Source organism: Oncorhynchus clarkii, chromosome 3 (genome assembly GCF_045791955.1).
Source record: "Oncorhynchus clarkii lewisi isolate Uvic-CL-2024 chromosome 3, UVic_Ocla_1.0, whole genome shotgun sequence".
Classification (NCBI taxonomy): domain Eukaryota; kingdom Metazoa; phylum Chordata; class Actinopteri; order Salmoniformes; family Salmonidae; genus Oncorhynchus; species Oncorhynchus clarkii.
In genome coordinates, this window is record NC_092149.1 from 72,122,237 (window position 1) to 72,143,347 (window position 21,111).

General features: G+C 41.6%; 1 protein-coding gene across 1 annotated transcript; it reads right to left on the minus strand.

The window, feature by feature from the left end:
- Positions 1-599: 599 nt before the first annotated feature.
- Positions 600-16,431, minus strand: LOC139406122 (atypical chemokine receptor 3-like). Its single transcript, XM_071148600.1, has 2 exons — positions 16,289-16,431; positions 600-4,781 (listed from the first exon to the last, which is right to left on the minus strand). Exon 2 carries the CDS (start codon positions 4,729-4,731, stop codon positions 3,607-3,609), a length of 1,125 nt encoding a protein of 374 aa, XP_071004701.1. The 5' UTR covers positions 4,732-4,781; positions 16,289-16,431; the 3' UTR covers positions 600-3,606.
- Positions 16,432-21,111: the final 4,680 nt, after the last annotated feature.

The window sequence follows — 21,111 nt, forward strand, 5'->3', positions numbered from 1 at the left end:
TCTGGAGAGACCTGAAAATAGCTGTGCAGTGACACTCTCCATCCAGCCTGACGGAGCTTGAGAGGATCTGCAGAGAAGAATGGGAGAAACTCCCCAAATACAGGTGTGCCAAGCTTGTAGCTTCATAACCAAGAATACTCGAGGCTGTAATCGCTGCCAAAGGTGCTTCAACAAAGTACTGAGTAAAGGGTCCGAATACTTATGTAAATGTGATATTTCAGTTTTTAATTTATTTTCCAAATGTGTAAACATAAAAAAAAAAAACGTTTTTGCTTTGTCTTTATGAGGTATTGTGTGTAGATTGATGAGGAGGAAAAAAAACAATGTAATCAATTTTAGAATTAGGCTGTAACGTAAACAAATATGGAAAAAGTCAAGGGGTGTGAATAGTTTCCGAATGCACTGTACCACACCCCCTCAAACCTTATTGCTCAAATATAGCTCACCTTATCCACCGGAGGTGTCCAGTCAGAGCTGCTATACTAAAGCTGTCCAGTAATGCAATAAACACTGGTTACATTTCACCATTTGTTACTTTAATTAAAAAGCTGTGATTAAAGTACTAACACAAAGCAAAAGATCTTCAGACATAGTATTCATTTTTGGTATTTAATGAGTAACAAAATCCATAACATACAGTAAACAGAAAATATCTCTATAAAATATATTGGAATGCCTCTTCTTGTAGACATGTCAGTCTTTGTTTCTTTGTTTTAATAATCACTGCTAGGATTGGAACCCTTACAATGTAATAGGATACATATGCATCCAATCAGATAACACGATGACTCATGACAACGTATCAAAATAAATATGTATTCTACCACAGACAGAAATAGCATTGTACACATAAATGTTTAGGACATATCCAACTAGGGATAGGGGTTTGACATCTGTTCAATATTTGAATAGTATCATTCATTTTTGTTGGATATCTGGATATTGAAAATACTTGTGTTTTTTTAACTTAAGGACTCTATTCAATCAGTTCCGCTTTAGCCGACTAGCAGAAAAATAAGTGAAACTTGACAAACTATCCAATGGATTGTGATAATTTGCTTGTAAAAAAAAGGGGAGTTGCAAAAACATTAATTTGTTTGAATTTAATTTGCTCCTTGGCAAGGCGGCCAAGTGTAGGGTCGTCACTAGTTAACACAGCCACAAAGTCATGAACCCCGTCTATTTCTACATTTTCACATCTTAAAATTGGATTTTTAACCGAACTCTCACCTTAACCCTAACATTAACCACACTGCTAACCTTAGCCTAACCCTAACCTTAAATGAAGACCAAAAAGCACATTTTTGTTTTCACAAATCTGTACAATATATACAATTTTGACTTTGTGCCTGTTTTATCTAGTAGAAACCCATGTTTTTGCTACAGAGAAAAGCTGTTAGGCTCTCAGATGACTTGCGAATAGGGAGAACTTTACAGCAGGTGTTTCTGATTAATTAACATTGCCATGTTGGTGGGTGGTAACATTTAAATAAAACCCAGCTCTGAAACAAAACATAGGCTATAAAGAATTTGCACGTCATCCCATAAGAAAAAAGGCACAAGACTCACAGAAACATCCGAAGTCACACATTCGGATTTGGCATTTCAAGCCTAAATATGTCAAAATGTACTATGACTAAAAAGATGAATTATTTACATCATTGTGCAACATCACGGGTAAGCTCTGGTCATCGTCTTTCAGCTCGAGAAATTGATTTCTACTGTTGTGGGTGTTTAAAATAGACCTATACATTTTTTTTCTATCAGAAATGTATATTCACACAAGTATTCAAATACTAACATCCGTTCGGATATTTGAATATTTAAATAATCATGCTCATCCCTATATCCAACATCATCATTTGGCATGGAACACTGTGTGTCACACTGTTTGGACCGTGGCTCACAACATGAAGACAGACACACACGCGCACACAGACACATGCACGCCCACATACGAGCTCTGTCTCTCTCGCACTCACAGACATACATAGACACACACAGGATATATCACAATAAAAAAAGATTCAGAATGTAGTTTCTCTTTTTCGTATTGATAGACTGCAGCATTTATACACATCTGTCCAGCATTGTGGCTGTGGCTGCCTACACATGGATGCAGTAAAGCTGTCTTTGGTTATTGGTCATAAAGCCCTCACTGTCTGTGCTGTGGTGTGGTCTGTGTGCTGATGCAGCGTCCCTGTTGCCATATGAAGCACACGTGTCTCACTATGATCTCTAATGCTAATAGTAGCCATAACGTATTGTATAGTTACAGCTATGCTATATGTGGTGATAGAGACATCGAGGCTGTGTCAACACTCCTACCTAGCTTCCTTTCCTTGTCGCCTCTCCTTAAATGATCACTGTTCTGAAAACTCAACATTTTCTGAGACAATTCCGGGACATCTCTGGTCATTCTAGGTCAGGGGTCACAGAAGGAGGGAGAAGAGGAAAGGGAGCTGGTTCAAAGTATTATGAAATTGAAGTAGACAGCAGGACTGGTGTCACAGAGCAAGGGACTCTCATTTACAACGAGGCAGCTTTATGAACACATAGACATTCCTGAAATGGACTTCTGAATCCACAACACAATGATTAAAAACATACAAAATATAAAATTGGAAAGTTGAAGCATACCATAAATATGTTATAATATGTACAAAAAAGATATCTAAAGTTGAACAATAACAATCTCATAATGATAATATTTGTACAGTATTTCAATGCCCTTCTAACTATTTACAAAGTGGACTTTAAGGTCCACACATCGCGTACGCACACACACACACACACACACACACACACACACACACACACACACACACACACACACACACACACACACACACACACACACACCTCTAGCAGTTTAAAAAATAATGCAGCTATTGGGTGAACTCTATATACAATCATTGCTGCAGCTCAAATACAGGCAATGCTAGGACAGACCGTTCTGTGAGCTTGTGTGGCCTACCACTTCTCGGCTAAGCCGTTGTTGCTCCTACACGTTTCCACTTCACAATAACAGCACTTACATTTTCCCGGGGCAGCTCTAGTAGGGCAAAAATTTGACTAACTGACTTATTGTAAAGGATGGCATCCTATGACGGTGCCACATTGAAAGTCACTGAGCTCTTCAGTAAGGCAATTTTACTGCCAATGTTTGTCTATGGAGATTGTATGGTTGTGTGCTTGATTTTATACACCTGTCAGCAACGGCTGAAATAGCCGAATCCACTCATTTGAAGGGGTGTCCACATACTTTTGTATATATAGTATATCTGATTGGCCAGCGGTAGGTCTATAGGTGTACTTGATTTGATCTCCACGACCACTGGGTTGGCAGAGTTTGTACCTTAAATTATTAAAAATGGGAACACTTCGACTACCTGGCAAGCAGGGCAGCTGAATGAAGTGCACCTACCGCAAACAGAGCGAAACAATTAAGAACGCAAGGCTTTCTCGTTGGGCTTTTTACAGAAATGTTTGGCGATCGACTAGGAAAGCCTTGGAGATGGACCAGTTGGTGACCACAGATCTAGACTATGTTCTAAATGTCCTTGATGTGTTTTTGAGTTCCAGAGTGTGTTCTAGAGTTCAGTCTCAGATCTGTGGTGTGTTCTCCACAGCGACGGCAGAGTACTCTGTCTCAGAGACATGGGTCTGTTCTATGAGCCTGGCCAGGCCTGTACGTGTGGAGTACTTAAAGATGAAGGCCTTCATCAGGTCGTAGCGGTAGTTCCTGTTGAGGAAGTTGTAGAGGATGGGGTTGACGCAGCAGTGGAGCAGGGACAGACACTGGGTGAGGTGCAGCGCCACGTAGAGGGCGTTCTCCAGCCCACAGCTCAGAGGAACCAGGCCCAGCAGGGAGAGGGCATCGGCCAGGAGCACCCCGTGGTAGGGCCCCCAGCAGCCGAGGAACACCACTATGTAGGCCAGGATCACCCTGCGGCTCACACGACGCTCCTGCTCCACTGCCGAGGAGGAAGAGGAGGAGGAGAGTGCTTTGGCCAGGAGGGCATAGGCCAGAGCGATGACAGGGAAGGGGATGATGAAGCCAAGCAGGATGAAGCTCAGCTGGACCCCTACCATCCACTCCCTAGGGTGTTCCTCTGGGTACACCGGCCTGCACAGCACTACCTCCCCTTGTGATGACCTCAGAGCCCGCAGGAAGTATGTGTCCGGCAGGGAAGCCACCAGAGCCAGGAGCCACACCCCCATACATACGCCGTGGCGAATCAGCTTCCGGCGCCGGCCCCCATCCTCACTGTCGGCCGGCCGTGTCATGCTCAGGTAGCGGTCGACGCTCATGCAGGCCAGGAAGAAGATGGAGCTGAAGAGGTTAACGGAGAAGAGCAGATGGGTGAGCTTACACGCCCACTCGCTGAAGGGCCAGTGGCTGTGCTGTGCCAGGGAGCTCACCCACACGGGCAACGTGATGCACACGCACAGGTCAGCCGCCGCCAGGTGGGCGATGTAAAGGTGGGTCTCGTGGCGAGGGGAGGTGGTGCGCTGGGCGCGGATGTTGATCCAGAGGACGAGGCTGTTGGCGGCCAAACCGACCACGAAGATGAAGACGTAGAGGATGCACATGGAGTGGAGCAGGGCGCTGCGGTCGAAGGCTGTGGGACAGCCACCCATCTCCACGCGCGTCCCGTTCTCCAGGAGGCCTGTGAGGTTCAGGTCCTCCCACGTGTCGAACAGCTCATCCAGATCAAAGCTGTTCATCCTTCTGCCGTTTGCTGGGAACGATCACGCACACCTCACTGATCTGGGATCTGAAGACAAGACAAGAAGACAGCAGCCCATCAGTCCTGATCTCAATCTGTCTGTTTGCCATGTCACAGTAAATGTTTGAACTATATTTAGAGAGCGCTGCCCTGAGTTCCTTTGACTTTTATTAACAAGATCTCAACCCATCAGTCCTGACCTCACTCCGTTCCTGGGGCAGAGCTAGATCAGAAAAGCAATTAACTTCTTCACAGAGCCCTGCATTCTACAGTATGTTATGAGATCTAATAGGCACCCAAATGAAATTAACAAAACAAAACACATAACTTTTTATTATACGCCACCAGATCTGAAAAAAATCTACATGTAGTTAACTCTTAAAACAATGCTTTATTAATTCATAATGGCTCTGTTGTTTTGGGATGATTGAGGAATGACTGCCAAAGCTATCTTTTGCCATCCAGTCAGAGGGCAGCACCAGCTATGTTGCCATTAGTCCAAAAAACACAACATCCAGATTAAGAGAGGGTCGCATCGCAAGAAGATCAAAGGGCAGCTCTGTCATAACCACAACTCTGTAATCTGAAAACATTTGAGACTGATCACATACAGTACACACACACACACACACACGAAGGGATCCTACACACTCATGCAACATGCATCATGAACACTTACACACAGCTCAATATTTTATTTTATTACAGCACAACCTCTTACCTCTCTGTATGTCTGATTATGATTGGTCCTCTTACACTCAGGTATGTCTCTCTTCCCCTGACAGTCACAACATGACAGGAGGGATGTGAGGGATTGAAGAACAAACCCTAGACATGAAAACCATGAATAATATAACTTCTCCTTTTCCTCCTGATTGGCACATATGTCCACAGACTGAGACGTGGGGAGACATCAGAGCCGGGTTATCAGTGTTTGCCACTAGCGCCAGCTGTCGGCTATATCGACCGGTTACACACTAATTTCCAGCCGGGTACATTTTCCACTTATACTGAACAAAAATATAAACGCAATATGCAACAATTTCAAAGATTTTATTGAGTTACAGTTTATATAAGGAAATCAGTCAATTGAAATAAATTCATTAGGCCCTAGTATATGGATTTCACATGACTGGGCAGGGGTTCAGTCATAGGTGGGCCTGGGAGGGCATAGGCCCAACCACTTGGCAGCCAGGCCCACCCACTGGGGAGCCATAATTGTGGCAATTCATATCTTGCTATAAAATACTTTCATCTCAAGAGAGGACAGGTTAATTGTTTAAAAAAGGTTTATGTTTTCTTACCTAGAAAATAGTCCTGATCATATAAGCCTAGAAGATATCCCAAAAAAACAAACAATATACTGAATGAATACATTTTCAGGATCTTGGCTGGCTACTTTTTCTATTTGGCTGGCTACTCTGTGTGCTTCTGGAAAACACTGGGTTACCAGGGGGTTTAACTACTTTAGACCCGGTCCAGTCACGGTCAAAGACAATCAGCGCCGCTGGGCGATACAGCGTGTTAAAGTGCATTAAAACGGGACCGCTTAGAGCAGCTGGGTGTGTGAGAGCTGTGTGAGAGCTGTGTGAGAGCTGTGTGAGAGTGTGTGAGAGCTGTGTGAGAGTGTGTGAGAGCTGTGTGAGAGCTGTATGAGAGCTGTGTGAGAGCTGTGTGAGAGCTGTGTGAGAGCTGTGTGAGAGCTGTGTGAGAGCTGTGTGAGAGTGTGTGAGAGCTGTGTGAGAGTGTGTGAGAGCTGTGTGAGAGCTGTGTGAGAGCTGTGTGAGAGTGTGTGAGAGCTGTGTGAGAGCTGTGTGAGAGCTGTGTGAGAGTGTGTGAGAGCTGTGTGAGAGCTGTGTGAGAGCTGTGTGAGAGCTGTGTGAGAACTGTGTGAGAGTGTGTGAGAGCTGTGTGAGAGCTGTGTGAGAGTGTGTGACCGCAGAATACCACGTTGCCCACGCCAAGCGGTCTGCGATATCTGTGACTGAGTGTGTTAGTGCATGTACCTGGAGCAGTGGCCAACAGACATGTGTGTGTTATGTTAGGGCTGCCTGTGGTTTCAGCTCATTCTTTCAGCGATAGTGGCGCTATTCAATCGATAGCCCCTTTCATTGCTATTTGGCACTTGACCCTTTCACCTCTGGCACACAACCTCAAATCAAATAATTTGCATTGGTCACATACACATGGTTAGCAGATGTTATTGCGAGTGTAGCGAAATGCTTGTGTTTCTAGTTCCGACAGTGCAGCAATATCTAACATGTAATCTAAAAATTCCAAAACAACTACCAAATACACACAAATCTAAGTAAATTAATGGAATACGAACATATACATATAAATATATGGATGAGCAATGGCAGAGCAGCATAGACAAGATGCAATAGATGGTATAAAATATAGTATATACATATGAGATGAGTAATGCAAGACATGTAAACATTATTAAAGTGGCATTATTAAAGTGACTAGTGATCCAGTTATTAGTGGCCAATGATTTCGAGTCTGTATGTAGGCAGCAGCCTCTCTGTGTTAGTGATGGCTGTTTAACAGTCTGATGGCCTTGAGATAGAAGCTGTTTTTCAGTCACCACACTCCGAGTGCCCTCACCTCCTACCTGTAGGCTGTCTCGTCATTGTTGGTAATCAAGCCTACTACTGTTGTGTCATCTGCAAACGTAACGATTGATTTGGAGGCGTGGATGGCCACGCAGTCATGGGTGAACAGGGAGTACAGGAGTGGGCTGAGCACGCACCCTTGTGGGGCCGCAGTGTTGAGGATTGGTGAATTAGAGATGTTGTTTCCCACCTTCACCACCTGGGGGTGGCCCGTCAGGATGTCCAGGACCCAATTGCACAGGGCGGGGTTGAGACCCAGGGCCTCAAGCTTAACGATGAGCTTGGAGGGTACTATGGTGTTGAATGCTGAGCTATAGTCAATGAAGAGCATTCTTACATAGGCATTCCTCTTGTCCATATGGAATAGGCCAGTGTACAGTGTGATGGCGATTGCATCGTCTGTGGACCTATTTGGGCGGTAAGCAAACTGAAGTGGGTCAGGTAAGGGTGACAGGTAAGGTGGAGGTGATATGATCCTTGACTAGTCTCTCAAAGCACTTCATGATGACAGAAGTGAGTGCTACGGGGCGATAGTCATTTAGTTCAGTTACCTTTGCTTTCTTGGGTATAGGAAAAATAGTGGCCATCTTGAAGCATGTGAGAACAGTAGACTGGGATAGGGAGAGATTGAATATGTCCATAAACACACCAGCCAGCTAGTCTGCGCATGCTCGGAGGACGCGGCTTGGGATGCCGTCTGGGCCGGCAGCCTTGCGAGGATTAACACGTTCAAATGTCTTACTCACGTCGGCCATGGAGAAGGAGAGCCTACAGTTCTTGGTAGCAGGCTGCGTCGGTGGCACTGTATTATCCTCAAAGCGGGCAAAGAAGGTGTTTAGTTTGTCTGGAAGCGAGACGTCGATGTCCGTGACATCATGCCCTTTACTTCAGTAGTTTTGTCATTCTCCCTAATAGCAGCAGCTGCACACTTTTCTCTTGCTCTTGCTCTTTCTCCTTCCTCCCCCTTTCATCTGCCCCCAAAGCAAAAGGGGAATATTCAGATCACAAACCTTTAGTTTTGCCACACTCCAAACACCCAATGAGGCTGAGCTGGTTACAACATAGATAGACTACGTACCATGAGAGCTAGCAGGGCCTAAAATTAACACCTGCCACATGCGGATAGATTTTAGCACTGGCATTGCGAGCATTTCACTCACATTATTTTGTGAATAAAAATAGTCAAGTGTGATCACATGTATAGTCAAGTAAGATCACATTTATAGTTTAAGAAATGCCTCAGTAGCTGTTTTTAAAGTATTTCTGCCGTTTTGTTTCATAGCTGATAAATGAATCGCACTACAACTGGCGGCTGGCGGCTGTGAACACGTGAAGAGCTGATTGAAAGATTTTTAGAAGCGCTGTGCACAGGCATAACAGTTGGTGTAATTTACTTGATACAAAAGTCTATAGAAGTGAGATTTTGTCCTTGTGTTTCTTGGCTATTTACATTGTTTTGTTGACAAGCTAGATTGTTTTTCTAGGTTTGAGATTCAACTGCTACGGATGAGAAGACAATGCCTCTAGTCTAGTCAGACTCGATCTCACAAGTGCAAACATGACTCAAATCGTGCTACCACGGTAACCTCCCGCAGTTAAGGGGGCAGGTGAACATGTTGGTCTCATCTGTGATTTAAAAAATATACATTATTTCACCTTTATTTAACCAGGTAGGCCAGTTGAGAACAAGTTCTCATTTACAACTGCGACCTGGCAAAGATAAAGCAAAGCAGTACGACAAAAACACAGAGTTACATTACACAAATATATTTTCTATGATATTTTGTTTAAACAAAATGTTTTTTAATGAAATGAAACAATATACCACATTACTTCTTACTAGTAACACAGTTCTTGTTCTAGAAACATTACAAAGCATGATCATCAGTTTGTGTTTCGTTTGTGTCATTTTTAAATCTAACTGACACGGTAAGTAAGGCCAAAAAGTTAATGTTATGCCCTGCATCAAAGCCAGTATGTATGAACTTGAGCATTATGTTATTATATTTGGCACCACTGTAAGGGTGGCTGTATCTTATTATCGCTGATGATTACACATTAGGCAAGCAGCATGCAGGGCCGATGATGCATTGCAATACAAGACAAAAAGGGAGCAATGAAAGCTGTTTACCTGTGTTAACCCAAGACCAGAGAATGCTGCAGGTGCGACAATAAAAGATTGACGGTCTCTCTTGCTGGAAGAGTTCTCTCCTGTTGGTTTAGGCTTTTGTGTTGTAAAAGAAAGGACTCAAAGGAGAGGGATCATGGGAGGGCCCACAAACATCCATATACACTAAATTACTCAAAGTATGTGGATATCTGCTCGTCGAACATCTCATTGCAAAATAATGTCCATTAATATGGAGTTGGTCCCCTCTTTGCTGCTTCCATTCAGCCACAAGAGCATTAGTGAAGTTAGTCACTGATGTTGAGCGAATAGGACTGGCTCGCAGTCAGCGTTCCATATTGATCCCAAAGGTGTTCGATGGGGTTGAGGTCAGGGATCTGTGCAGGCCAGCGAGCTTTACACCCCTCCAGCCGACACTTGGCATTGTGCATGGTTATCTTAGGCTTGTTTGCGGCTACTCGGCCATTGAAACCCATCTCACGAGTCTCCCGACGAACAATTATTGTGCTAGCGTTGCTTCCAGAGGCAAACTGGAACTCGGTAGTGAGTGTTGCAATCGAGGACAGATGATTTTTATGCCCTACGCACTTCATCACTCAGGGGTCCCGTTCTGTGAGCTTATGTGGCCTACCACTTCGCGGCTGAGCTGTTGTTGCTCCTAGAGGATTCCACTACACAATAACAGCACATAGAGATGACCGCGGCAGCTCTAGCGAGGCAGAAATTTGACGAACTGGCTTGTTGAAAAGGTGGCATCCTATAGAGGTGCCACGTTGAAAGTCACTGAGCTCTTCAGTAAGGCCATTCAATGTTTGTCTCTGGAGATTGCATGGCGGTGTGTTCAATTTTATACACAGGTGTGGCTAAAATAGCCGAATCCACTAATTTGAAGGGGTGTCCACATACTTTGTATATATAGTGTAGCTGCTAAAGCAAAATGAGATGAGGAAGAGGAACTCTTTAGTTTTAGTTATATATTTGCTATATTGGGAACCTTTAGTACCCAAGCACCTCAAATCGAATCACATTTTTTACCTTTTTACTATGCTAATAGATTATCCATGTCACAATTATTATTTTATAAATGCCTTATAATTCTATCAGAAAATAATTGTTCATAGGCAAGGGAACTACTACATTTTAATCAGTGAGACACACACACACTTATGTTGAGTAAAACACAAAATTGTCTTGGGTAATTCCATGACATGAGTCCCTTGAGGGTAGTGTAACTTGGTGGATTTTAAAAACTAATCATAAGAAACATGTTTTCCCATCTCACATCCCACCAAGAGGTTAAATAAATAAAAAAGGACTATAACACATGCCTATTAATTGCCAAATAAAGTAACAGGGTTGACTGTAACAGGTTTGGAGTTTTCATCTTAAATCAGCCATAAGTCCCTTTAGGCATTTTCACACTGCATTGTTCATAGCCCCAGACTTAACCTGTACATATAAGCATTTGTTAACCCGGGCTAAACTTTAGCCCCCCCCTAAGGATTCACACTTCTATACCAAAGTCCTGGGCTAACAGACGAACACACATGCAACCAACATTCTATCTCTACCAAGCGACCAATGTTATAAGCATTAAGGCATTTATTAACCCATTATTTCCTCTTGCTTCTAGACTTCGATTTCCAACAGCGATGGTTTGTATAAACCTTCCTGTCTGCCTGTCAGACCTCGGAAACAATGTTTCGCTTTTGAAATATGATGTTGCCCCTGTACAGAGAATGCTGTGCATGAACGAGACATGAACTTTTCAAATCTATGCGAAATCATGCAACAATATTATTATAATGGTTTGCTAGCATATATCCAATTAAATATCAATAGAAAAACTATGAAAACTGATGACAATTGAGAGTTTTCTGCCCGTTCAGCTGAGTTTGTTGAGCAGTTGGCTAGAAAAATGAGAAGATGTCAGCCAGCCTGCATAGCAACCGTTTTGTTAACCATAGCAACAAATGTTTTGCATGGATGAAAGTATTTTGTTTTTTTGTCAAGTTTTTGTCAGATGGAAGGATGAAATCGTATACATTGACTTATTAAAATAGTGTGAGGAACGCATCACAGGATGTGCAAATTAAGTGCAGCTTTTGTAATTGGACAGAACATGTTATGTGTTTATGATTGGACAGAGAACATTTTATGTGTTTGTGATTAGACAGAGAACATTTTATGTGTTTGTGATTAGACAGAGAACATTTTATGTGTTTGTGATTGGACAGAACATGTTATGTGTTTATGATTGGACAGAGAACATTTTATGTGTTTGTGATTAGACAGATAACATTTTATGTGTTTGTGATTGGACAGAACATGTTATGTGTTTATGATTGGACAGAGAACATTTTATGTGTTTGTGATTAGACAGAGAACATTTTATGTGTTTGTGATTGGACAGAACATGTTATGTGTTTATGATTGGACAGAGAACATTTTATGTGTTTGTGATTAGACAGAGAACATTTTATGTGTTTGTGATTAGACAGAGAACATTTTATGTGTTTGTGATTGGACAGAACATTTTATGTGTTTATGATTGGACAGAGAACATTTTATGTGTTTGTGATTAGACAGAGAACATTTTATGTGTTTGTGATTGGACAGAACATGTTATGTGTTTATGATTGGACAGAGAACATTTTATGTGTTTGTGATTAGACAGAGAACATTTTATGTGTTTGTGATTAGACAGAGAACATTTTATGTGTTTGTGATTGGACAGAACATTTTATGTGTTTATGATTGGACAGAGAACATTTTATGTGTTTGTGATTAGACAGAGAACATTTTATGTGTTTGTGATTGGACAGAACATGTTATGTGTTTATGATTGGACAGAGAACATTTTATGTGTTTGTGATTAGACAGAGAACATGTTATGTGTTTATGATTGGACAGAGAACATTTTATGTGTTTGTGATTAGACATAGGACATTTTATGTGTTTGTGATTAGACAGAGAACATGTTATGTGTTTATGATTGGACAGAGAACATTTTATGTGTTTGTGATTAGACAGAGAACATTTGATGTGTTTGTGATTGGACAGAACATGTTATGTGTTTATGATTGGACAGAGAACATTTTATGTGTTTGTGATTAGACATAGGACATTTTATGTGTTTGTGATTAGACAGAGAACATTTTATGTGTTTGTGATTGGACAGAGAACATTTAATGTGTTTGTGATTAGACAGAGAACATTTTATGTGTTTGTGATTAGACAGAGAACATTTTATGTGTTTGTGATTAGACAGAGAACATTTTATGTGTTTGTGATTAGACATAGGACATTTGATGTGTTTGTGATTAGACAGAGAACATTGTATGTGTTGTTCTTGACCGCGTTTCACACGGGCTGCTTTGGCACCGTGCTTCTGGGCTAGGGTTGGTGCTATCCCACATTAGAATGTGCAAATGTGAACACTTGCATTAGCCACGGCATAAAATCTCCGTTAGTCCAGGGCTGGTGAGGCTCTTAGTCCTGGGCTAAGGTACAATGTGAACATGCCCCTTGTGACTAGGGGAATGGAAGCTTGTGTGCAACAGCCAGCAGTAATTGAATGCAAGGCTCACAATGTTTTTTTCTTGTTCAAACATTTCTAGCCCGTCATTCTATGGGTAACAGGTTGACATATTATGCTTAACCCACTCAGTTTTCCACCACAAAACACCAGAAAATGGCAAAACAGTTCACCTGCTTTTACATTTGATTAACAGAAGTTCAATGCTTCTTTAGATTTTTGATTTTAAGCGTTAGTGTCATCATATTAAAACGAGAGTTCAGTTCACATAACAGGATGTTACGAATTTGCAAAACGTACAATATGTAACAAATTTGCGAAACATACAATGTTATAAATTTGCATTTCATATGATATGTTACGAATTCTAGCTAGGTGGCTAACGGTAGCTAGGAGTTAAGGTTAAGTTTAGGATTTGTCCGTGATGAGAGTTGAACTCGCAACCTTTGGGTTGCTAGACGTTTGCATTATACACCTACCCATACAACCCGACCAACCACCCTACTTTTGATTTTGCCTTAAGTACCCATCTGTTTTATGTAACCATACCAAACGTAACATATCATGAGGGTTGGGTAGGTTACTTTCTAAATGTAATCCGTTGCAGTTACTAGTTACCTGTCCAAAATTGTAATAAGTAACGTAATTTTGGGATTACCCAAACTCAGTAACTTAATCTGATTACATTCCGTTACTTTAGATTACTTTCCCCTTAAGAGGCATTAGAAGAAGACACAAATGTATGTTACTAATTGAACGGTATCTATTGCAGGGTAAATCAATGTTAAACTTCATATAGCTGGCCATATATGGATGATTCATTTGACTTTATGGGTTGGTTATGTTGGCTTCTTCTAACCCATCGCTTTCTACTACATATAAGTGCAGCTTAAGTTAAATTATAACTTTACATTAAAAACTATCTATCAGAATTCCAGTCATTCCAATAAATGTTATATCCCTTGATCTTCAATAATAGGACTTGGACATAAGGAAGTATAGATTAGCCTAATTGTTTTACCTGAGTATGACCGCAAAACTAAGGACTTATGAGCCAGCCCTACTCTGTTGTTTATGATTTTGTTGTTATGGAGGACTGATTGGGGTCATTGAATCGAGTTGAAAAATAAATGCTGTGCTCATGGAGTGGCGTGCTTTGAGCACTACTGAAATGTGCTATTTACATGTGAAAAATGAATGCCATATGCTGCAATTGCTATAGGCCTATTTAACATTTTGTTGGTGACACTTTGATATCTTGATAATATGCAGCTGTTTAAAGGGCAAATCCACAGATGAAACAATAACAAAACAGTTGCCCCGCCTCTGTTTTGATAAAAAACTGAGGGATGGGCCTGGAGAAATGTAACCACTCTCAGATGAATAGGCAGAGCTATGGATGCAAGGACTGACCATCCATGATATAAAAAGTATTGTTTTAACCATGTTATGAGGCTATACAGTGTTTGTTTACATTTGCAATGTTTACAAACATTGGAGAAAAACAAGCTTATATTTTGGGTTCTCATGGAGCGTGACAGTTGAACTAAGCTCATGAGGTATTTCTAAGTTATATTCTTCAGCAATCAATGGATATTTATTAGTCCAAAAATGGATGTAGCAACTACAGATTGCCAATTTAAGTCTATCAAAAGTGTGCGAGTTTGAGCATGTGTCCATTAGTCCTATGGATTTATTTATTTGATCAGCATGAATTAGATGGAGCAATAAAAGCCCCACTTTTATTCCACAGGCTTGGATCCGCACTATGCAGCTGTTATAAGAGCGCATTTTTCATTGGCTGTCCACTGATTTCAAAAACCATGATTGATAGGCAGTTTAAACTTCTTGAATTCAACGACTATTGGTTTCAAATACTCATTTAGATTTGTGAACAGCTATCCACAACAACCACAGTCCGTAAATCGCAAATAGCTAAATGAGAGCGCAGCAATGATTTACATCAATGCGCTATGTAGATATCAATAATAAGTGATATCTGTATCGCCGTAGACTACACCACTACTGTCATCCTTACCTCCAAGCGTTTATTCAAATTGGTGTGTCATCATAGTGGTCTCTGACTTGTGGTCAGACTCACTCAGGCGGAACAAACTTAAATTTGCGCTTTTTTTCAATGCTGATTTGAATGTCTTTCAGAAAACAGAGAAGTGTCAAATGTTTTTTTTTCTCGCAAACATCCTTTCTGAATTTAAAAGTAATCCTCGAAATAATAATCTAGTTTTTCAAACGTATCTGTAATCTGATTACAATATTTTTGTTGGTAACGTACCGGATTACAGTAAAAAATGCGGGGGTAATTTTTGTAATCCCTTAGATGTAATCCGTTACTCCCCAACCCTTCATATCATACTAAAGGGTGTGTCTCGGATTTACGTACAGAATAATACAAAATGCACTGAGACCAGTTTGCAAAATTAGTGACAGTTTTAAATGAATCATTAACTGCATGAAAAAAAGAATAATCTTCAGAAATTACTTTGACAAGCAAAAAATATTATTGGGTTTTAAAATGATTGGAGAAATGTTGGGGTTGAGTGGGTTAAAGTCTTAGAAGTCACAGAGGTTGCACAGGGAGAAAATGTTTTCACTTTATGAAGTCTGTTCATATTATAAATCTGATTTATAGAATTGTCCATGTATATTAACGGGCACTTCACATTTAATATGACAGGCTTTTAAAATGCAATATTGGTGCACAATTTCTACCTCAAAAATTATTAACGGTTCGCAAAAGGGACTCATTTCGTGGAACGACACATTTACACACGACCTGAAGCCTATCTGAGTGCACATTCAATTCAGTCCCATTGTCTGTCCCATAAATCTGCCGTGACAACAAACCACAATCCTTATCAAATACCAGGGGACTCGGTGTAGTAAACTGGCGGCGCTCATTGAATGCGCACAGCTAATCCGCGCGCCACGCTGCGAAAGAGGATGTCTCTATCTATGACTAGAATGACTTGAACAGTTTCAGAGGCCAGTAGTCACATTAGGCTAATATGTTACCCAAAACTCCGCTGCAACAATACACAATTAGGCTAACAAATGCAGTGTTTGCTGAAACATAAAACTTGCGTATTGGGCATTTGGTTAAACAAAAAGTGTTTCTGGAACCGACATTTTAGGAGTGCAGCTCTTTGGTCCGCAGCCTCTTGTTATGGAGATGCTCCTGTCAAGTGGTTAGCAAAATAAACTAACATGTATGTAAAATGCCTTACTTGTAATTGAGAAAAAAATCCCTTACTTGTTGCCTCTTCGAAGAAATGGCACAGTGTCTCTAGTGCGAAGTGATGTCCAGTTATGTTATGCTTTGTCCGAGATGGGGAGAGATGGTGGTTGTGAGCTCTCCGATATCTGGCTTGATTGAGTGGGTGAGTGTCCGGTCTCCTCCCAGCGATAGTGAACCTGGCCTCATACCTCCCACTGCACTTATTAATATACTGCGTAGTGAGTGATACGCCTTTCAAGGCAAGTCAACACATTCATTGATGTTTCTTACAAGAGTGGAAAAGACGTCAGATTTCCTTCCACTTTACATCCCACAAACAATTGCCCAACAGACTGAAACACGTTTGTGCTTTGTGCAAAGCTGAATTTTTGGTGTGCATAGACTGCCAAAGAGATACGCTAATAGGATTCATATATCATCCTAGATATGTTTATGATAGAAATGTACACTTTTTTGTGTGCACATTCCTTATTTCAAAATGTATAGCAACTAGACTGATTTTGTTGTCATTTTCATTCTTGTGGTTTAGGTGATAGACCCATCTAACTTCATATAACATGTATTGCATTTGCCAATTCAAGCTTGTGGTTGTACCCTATACCATGAATAGTGTATTTAAACTGTGTTATTCCGTTGTGAGTATGAAAATGTCTTCCCTTCCACACAAATAAAGTTCACAGTCCACACCCGTCTTCTCTCAGTTCCTCTCAACTGTTAGTGACTATTTATGAAACTGAGTTCAACAACATAAAGCTACCCATAGACTCACACCCACAGCCCTCCACTCACTCAGAGCAACCACAAGATCGTCTCAACCCAGCCTCTCCAGACATGTGAGACCAAAACCACCCAATATGATTAAAAGATGTACCAACTGAAAAAAAATGTATGGCAATTATAAACGTTCTATTACTTTGAGGTCTGTCTGACATCCTGAGTACAATGTCAAACGCAGTGGATGTGGTATAGTCAAGAAACACTGGCAAAATCATGTGACAAAATATCACAAAAAACATTGACTGAGACAAAAAGAGTTAAAGACAGAGTTAGAGACAGAGAAGAAGTTAGACAGAGAAAGTTAGAGACAGAGACAGAGTTAGAGACAGAGACAGAGTAAATAACAGAGACAGAGTTAGAGACAGAGGAGAAGTTAGAGACAGAGACAGTTAGAGACAGAGCTAGATACAAAAACAGAGACTGAGACACAGACAGAGTTAGAGACAGAGAAAGAAACAGAGTTAGAGACAGAGACAGAGTTAGAGACAGAGACAGAGAGAGTTAGAGGCAGAGTTAGAGACAGAGTTAGAGAAAGAGAGAGTTAGAGACAGAGTGAGAGAAAGAGAGAGTTTGAGACAGAGCTAGATACAAAAACAGAGACTGAGACACAGACAGAGTTAGAGACAGAGAAAGAAACAGAGTTAGAGACAGAGACAGAGTTAGAGACAGAGAGAGTTAGAGACAGAGTTAGAGAAAGAGAGAGTTAGAGACAGAGAGAGTTAGAGACAGAGAGAGATAGAGACAGAGTTAGAGAAAGAGAGAGTTAGAGACAGAGTTAGAGAAAGAGACAGAGAAATGGGAAATATATACAAGATAACACTTTTTCCCAAACACAGTGTCTAAACTCTGGTGTCCAAACACCCAGCGCGCCCTAGGCCTTCTGTCTGAGGACCAACTAGGGTCACCCAGCCACATAATAATACACACAGGCACAAACGGCCTGAGAGCACAGCAGGAAAGGGTGGCCACAACACTGAAGGGAGTGATTGAAAAAGCTTATTCTACTTTCCCCAACGCACAAGTGGTTATCTCCACCCTGCTACCACGAAAAGAGTTCCACCCTGCCACAATACAGCGGGTAAAGGCAAGTATTTCCCGTGACTGTGCCTCAAAACCAAATGTTTTCCTGGCCCACCACTCCACCCTGGACTTGAACAGCCTCTATGACCAGGTCCACCTCTACAAGGCAGCAGTGCCCACCTTTGCCCGGACTCTAAAGGACATCGCTCTCATACGTATCACCAACACTTCACACAGGCGCAAAAGATCAATAGACATCCCGCCCAGACGAGCGAGACACCCTCCCAGACCTGCGGGACCCCCCCCCCCACATAGAGGACCCACGCCAAGAGGACTTACATCCAGACCACAGCAACACCAGCCACATCCACACCCCCACTCCAACCAATAAACACCCCCACTATTTAGGCCCCCTCAGTTCAGACCTATGCCTGTCCTGCCCACCCCATGCACCCTACCCCCGCAAAGAGGGACTCAACTTGGAAGTCACACATATGCGCAGGCAGTGAGAGGGCAAATAGGCCCAAACCCCACTCTTACACTAGCCCAAGCCAATGGCATGTACCAGATGCTCAGCAGGCTCTGTTCACACTTACTGGCCTGAGGCCAAACCACACGACCAACAACATTGGACACTTTATGGAACACAGAGCCTTCACTATATCATCCTGGAATATCCAAGGCCTGAGGTCATCTGCCTTTGGCCTAAAGAGCAGGAACTCAGACTTCCCCAAAGAAATCGGTAATACAGACATTGTCATCCTGCAAGAAACCTGATATAGTGGAGACGGACCCACTGGTTGCCCTCTAGGTTACAGAGAGCTGGTAGTCCCATCCACCAAACTACCAGGTGTGAAACAGGGAAGGTACTCAGAGGGTATGCTAATTTGGTATAGTGCAGACCTAACTCACTCCAATAAATTAACTTCTTGGTGACAGGGGGCAGTATTTTCGCGTCCGGATGAAAAGCATGCCCAAATTCAACTGCCTGCTACTCATCTCCAGAAGATAAGATATGCATATAATTAGATTTGGATAGATAACATTCTGAAGTTTCTAAAACTGTTTGAATCATGTCTGTGAGTATAACATAACTTATTTGGCAGGCGAAACCCAGAGGACAAACCATTCAGATTTTTTTTATTTTTAGGTCACTCTCTTTTCAATGGGTTTTCATTGGGAATCCAGATTTCTAAGGGACCTTTGCAGTTCCTATCGCTTCCACTGGATGTCAACTGTCTTTAGAAATTGGTTGAGGTTTTTCCTTTGTGTAATGAATAAGTACGGCCATCTTGAACGAGGGTCACTTGAAGTGTACTGTTAGATAGAGGCGCGTGGCCAGAAAGCTAGATACAGTTTGTTTTCCTGCTGTATTGAACACACATCATCCCGTCTTCAATTTGATTGATTATTTACGTAAAACAATACCTAAAGTTGTATTACAAAAGTAGTTTGAAATGTTTTGGCAAAGTTTACAGGTAACTTTTGGGATATTTTGCAATCACGTTGTGCAAGTTGGAACCAGTGTTTTTCTGGATCAAACGCGCCAAATAAATGGACATTTTGGATATATATTGACGGAATTAATCGAACAAAAGGACCATTTGTGATGTTTATGGGACATATTGGAGTGCCAACAAAAGAAGCTCGTCAAAGGTAAGGCATGAATTATATTTTTATTTCTGCGTTTTGTGTCGCGCTTGTAGGGTTGAAATATGCTTTTCTCTCTTTGTTTACGGAGGTGCTATCCTCAGATAATAGCATCATTTGCTTTCGCCGAAAAGCCTTTTTGAAATCTGACATGTTGGCTGGATTCACAACAAGTGTAGCTTTAATTTGCTATCTTGTATGTGTGATATAATGAAAGTTAGATTTTTATAGTAATTTATTTGAATTTGGCGCTCTGCATTTTCCCTGGCTTTTGGCTAGCGTCCCACATATCCCAGAGAGGTTAATCAAAACAGGAACATTTTACATTTGGCTAGAAATTCAAAAGGAAATTATCTTAACAGAGAAAAATGTCCTCCTGTGTGCTATCTATATCCCCTCACTAGAATCCCCAGGATGGAGAAGACACTTTCTCCATCCTGGAGGGGGAAATCAATAATTTCCAGGCCCAGGGACATGTACTAGTCTGTGGCGACCTAAATGCCAGAACCGGACAAGAACCTGACACCCTCAGCACACAGGGGGACAAACACCTGCCTGCAGGTGACAGCATTCCCTCCCCCATATGCCCCCCTAGGCACAACTATGACAACATAACCAACAAAAATGGGTCTCAACCCCTGCAGCTCTGTTGCACGCTGGGAATGTACATAGTCAATGGTAGGCTTCGAGGGGACTCCTAGTAGGTACATCTATAGCTCATCTCTTGGCAGTAGTACTGTAGACTACTTTATCACTGACCTCAACCCAAAGTTTCTCAGAGCGTTCACAGTCAGCCCACTGACACCCCTATCAGATCACAGCAAAATCACAGTCTACTTGAACAGAGCAATACTCAATCATGAGGCATCAAAGCCAAAGGAACTGAGTAACATTAAGAAATGCTATAGATGCAAGGAATGCAGTTTGGAAACCTACGAAAAAAAACAATTAGGAAACAACAAATTCAATCCCTTTTAGACAATTTCCTGGGTGAAACGTTCCACTGTAATAGTGAAGGTGTAAACTTGGCAGTAGAAAATCTTAACAGTATATTTGACCTCAGCTTCCCTATCAAATCTAAAAACAACAAATTCCAATTGGCTATACTAAAACTATTTAACATCATCCTTAGCCCTGGCATCTTCCCCAATTTTTGGAACCAAGGACTGATCACCCCAATCCACAAAAGTGGAGACAAATTTGACCCCAATAACTACCGTGGGATATGCGTCAACAGCAACCTTAGGAAAATCCTATGCATTATCATCAACAGCAGACTCGTACATTTCCTCAATGAAAACAATGTATTGAGCAAATGTCAAATTGTCTTTTTACCAAATTACCGTACAACAGACCATGTATTCATCCTGCACACCCTAATTGACAACCAA

Coding starts and splice junctions, on each gene's coding strand:
- LOC139406122 (XM_071148600.1), bottom strand. CDS start 4,731: ATGAACAGCTTTGATCTGGATGAGCTGTTCGACACGTGGGAGGACCTG.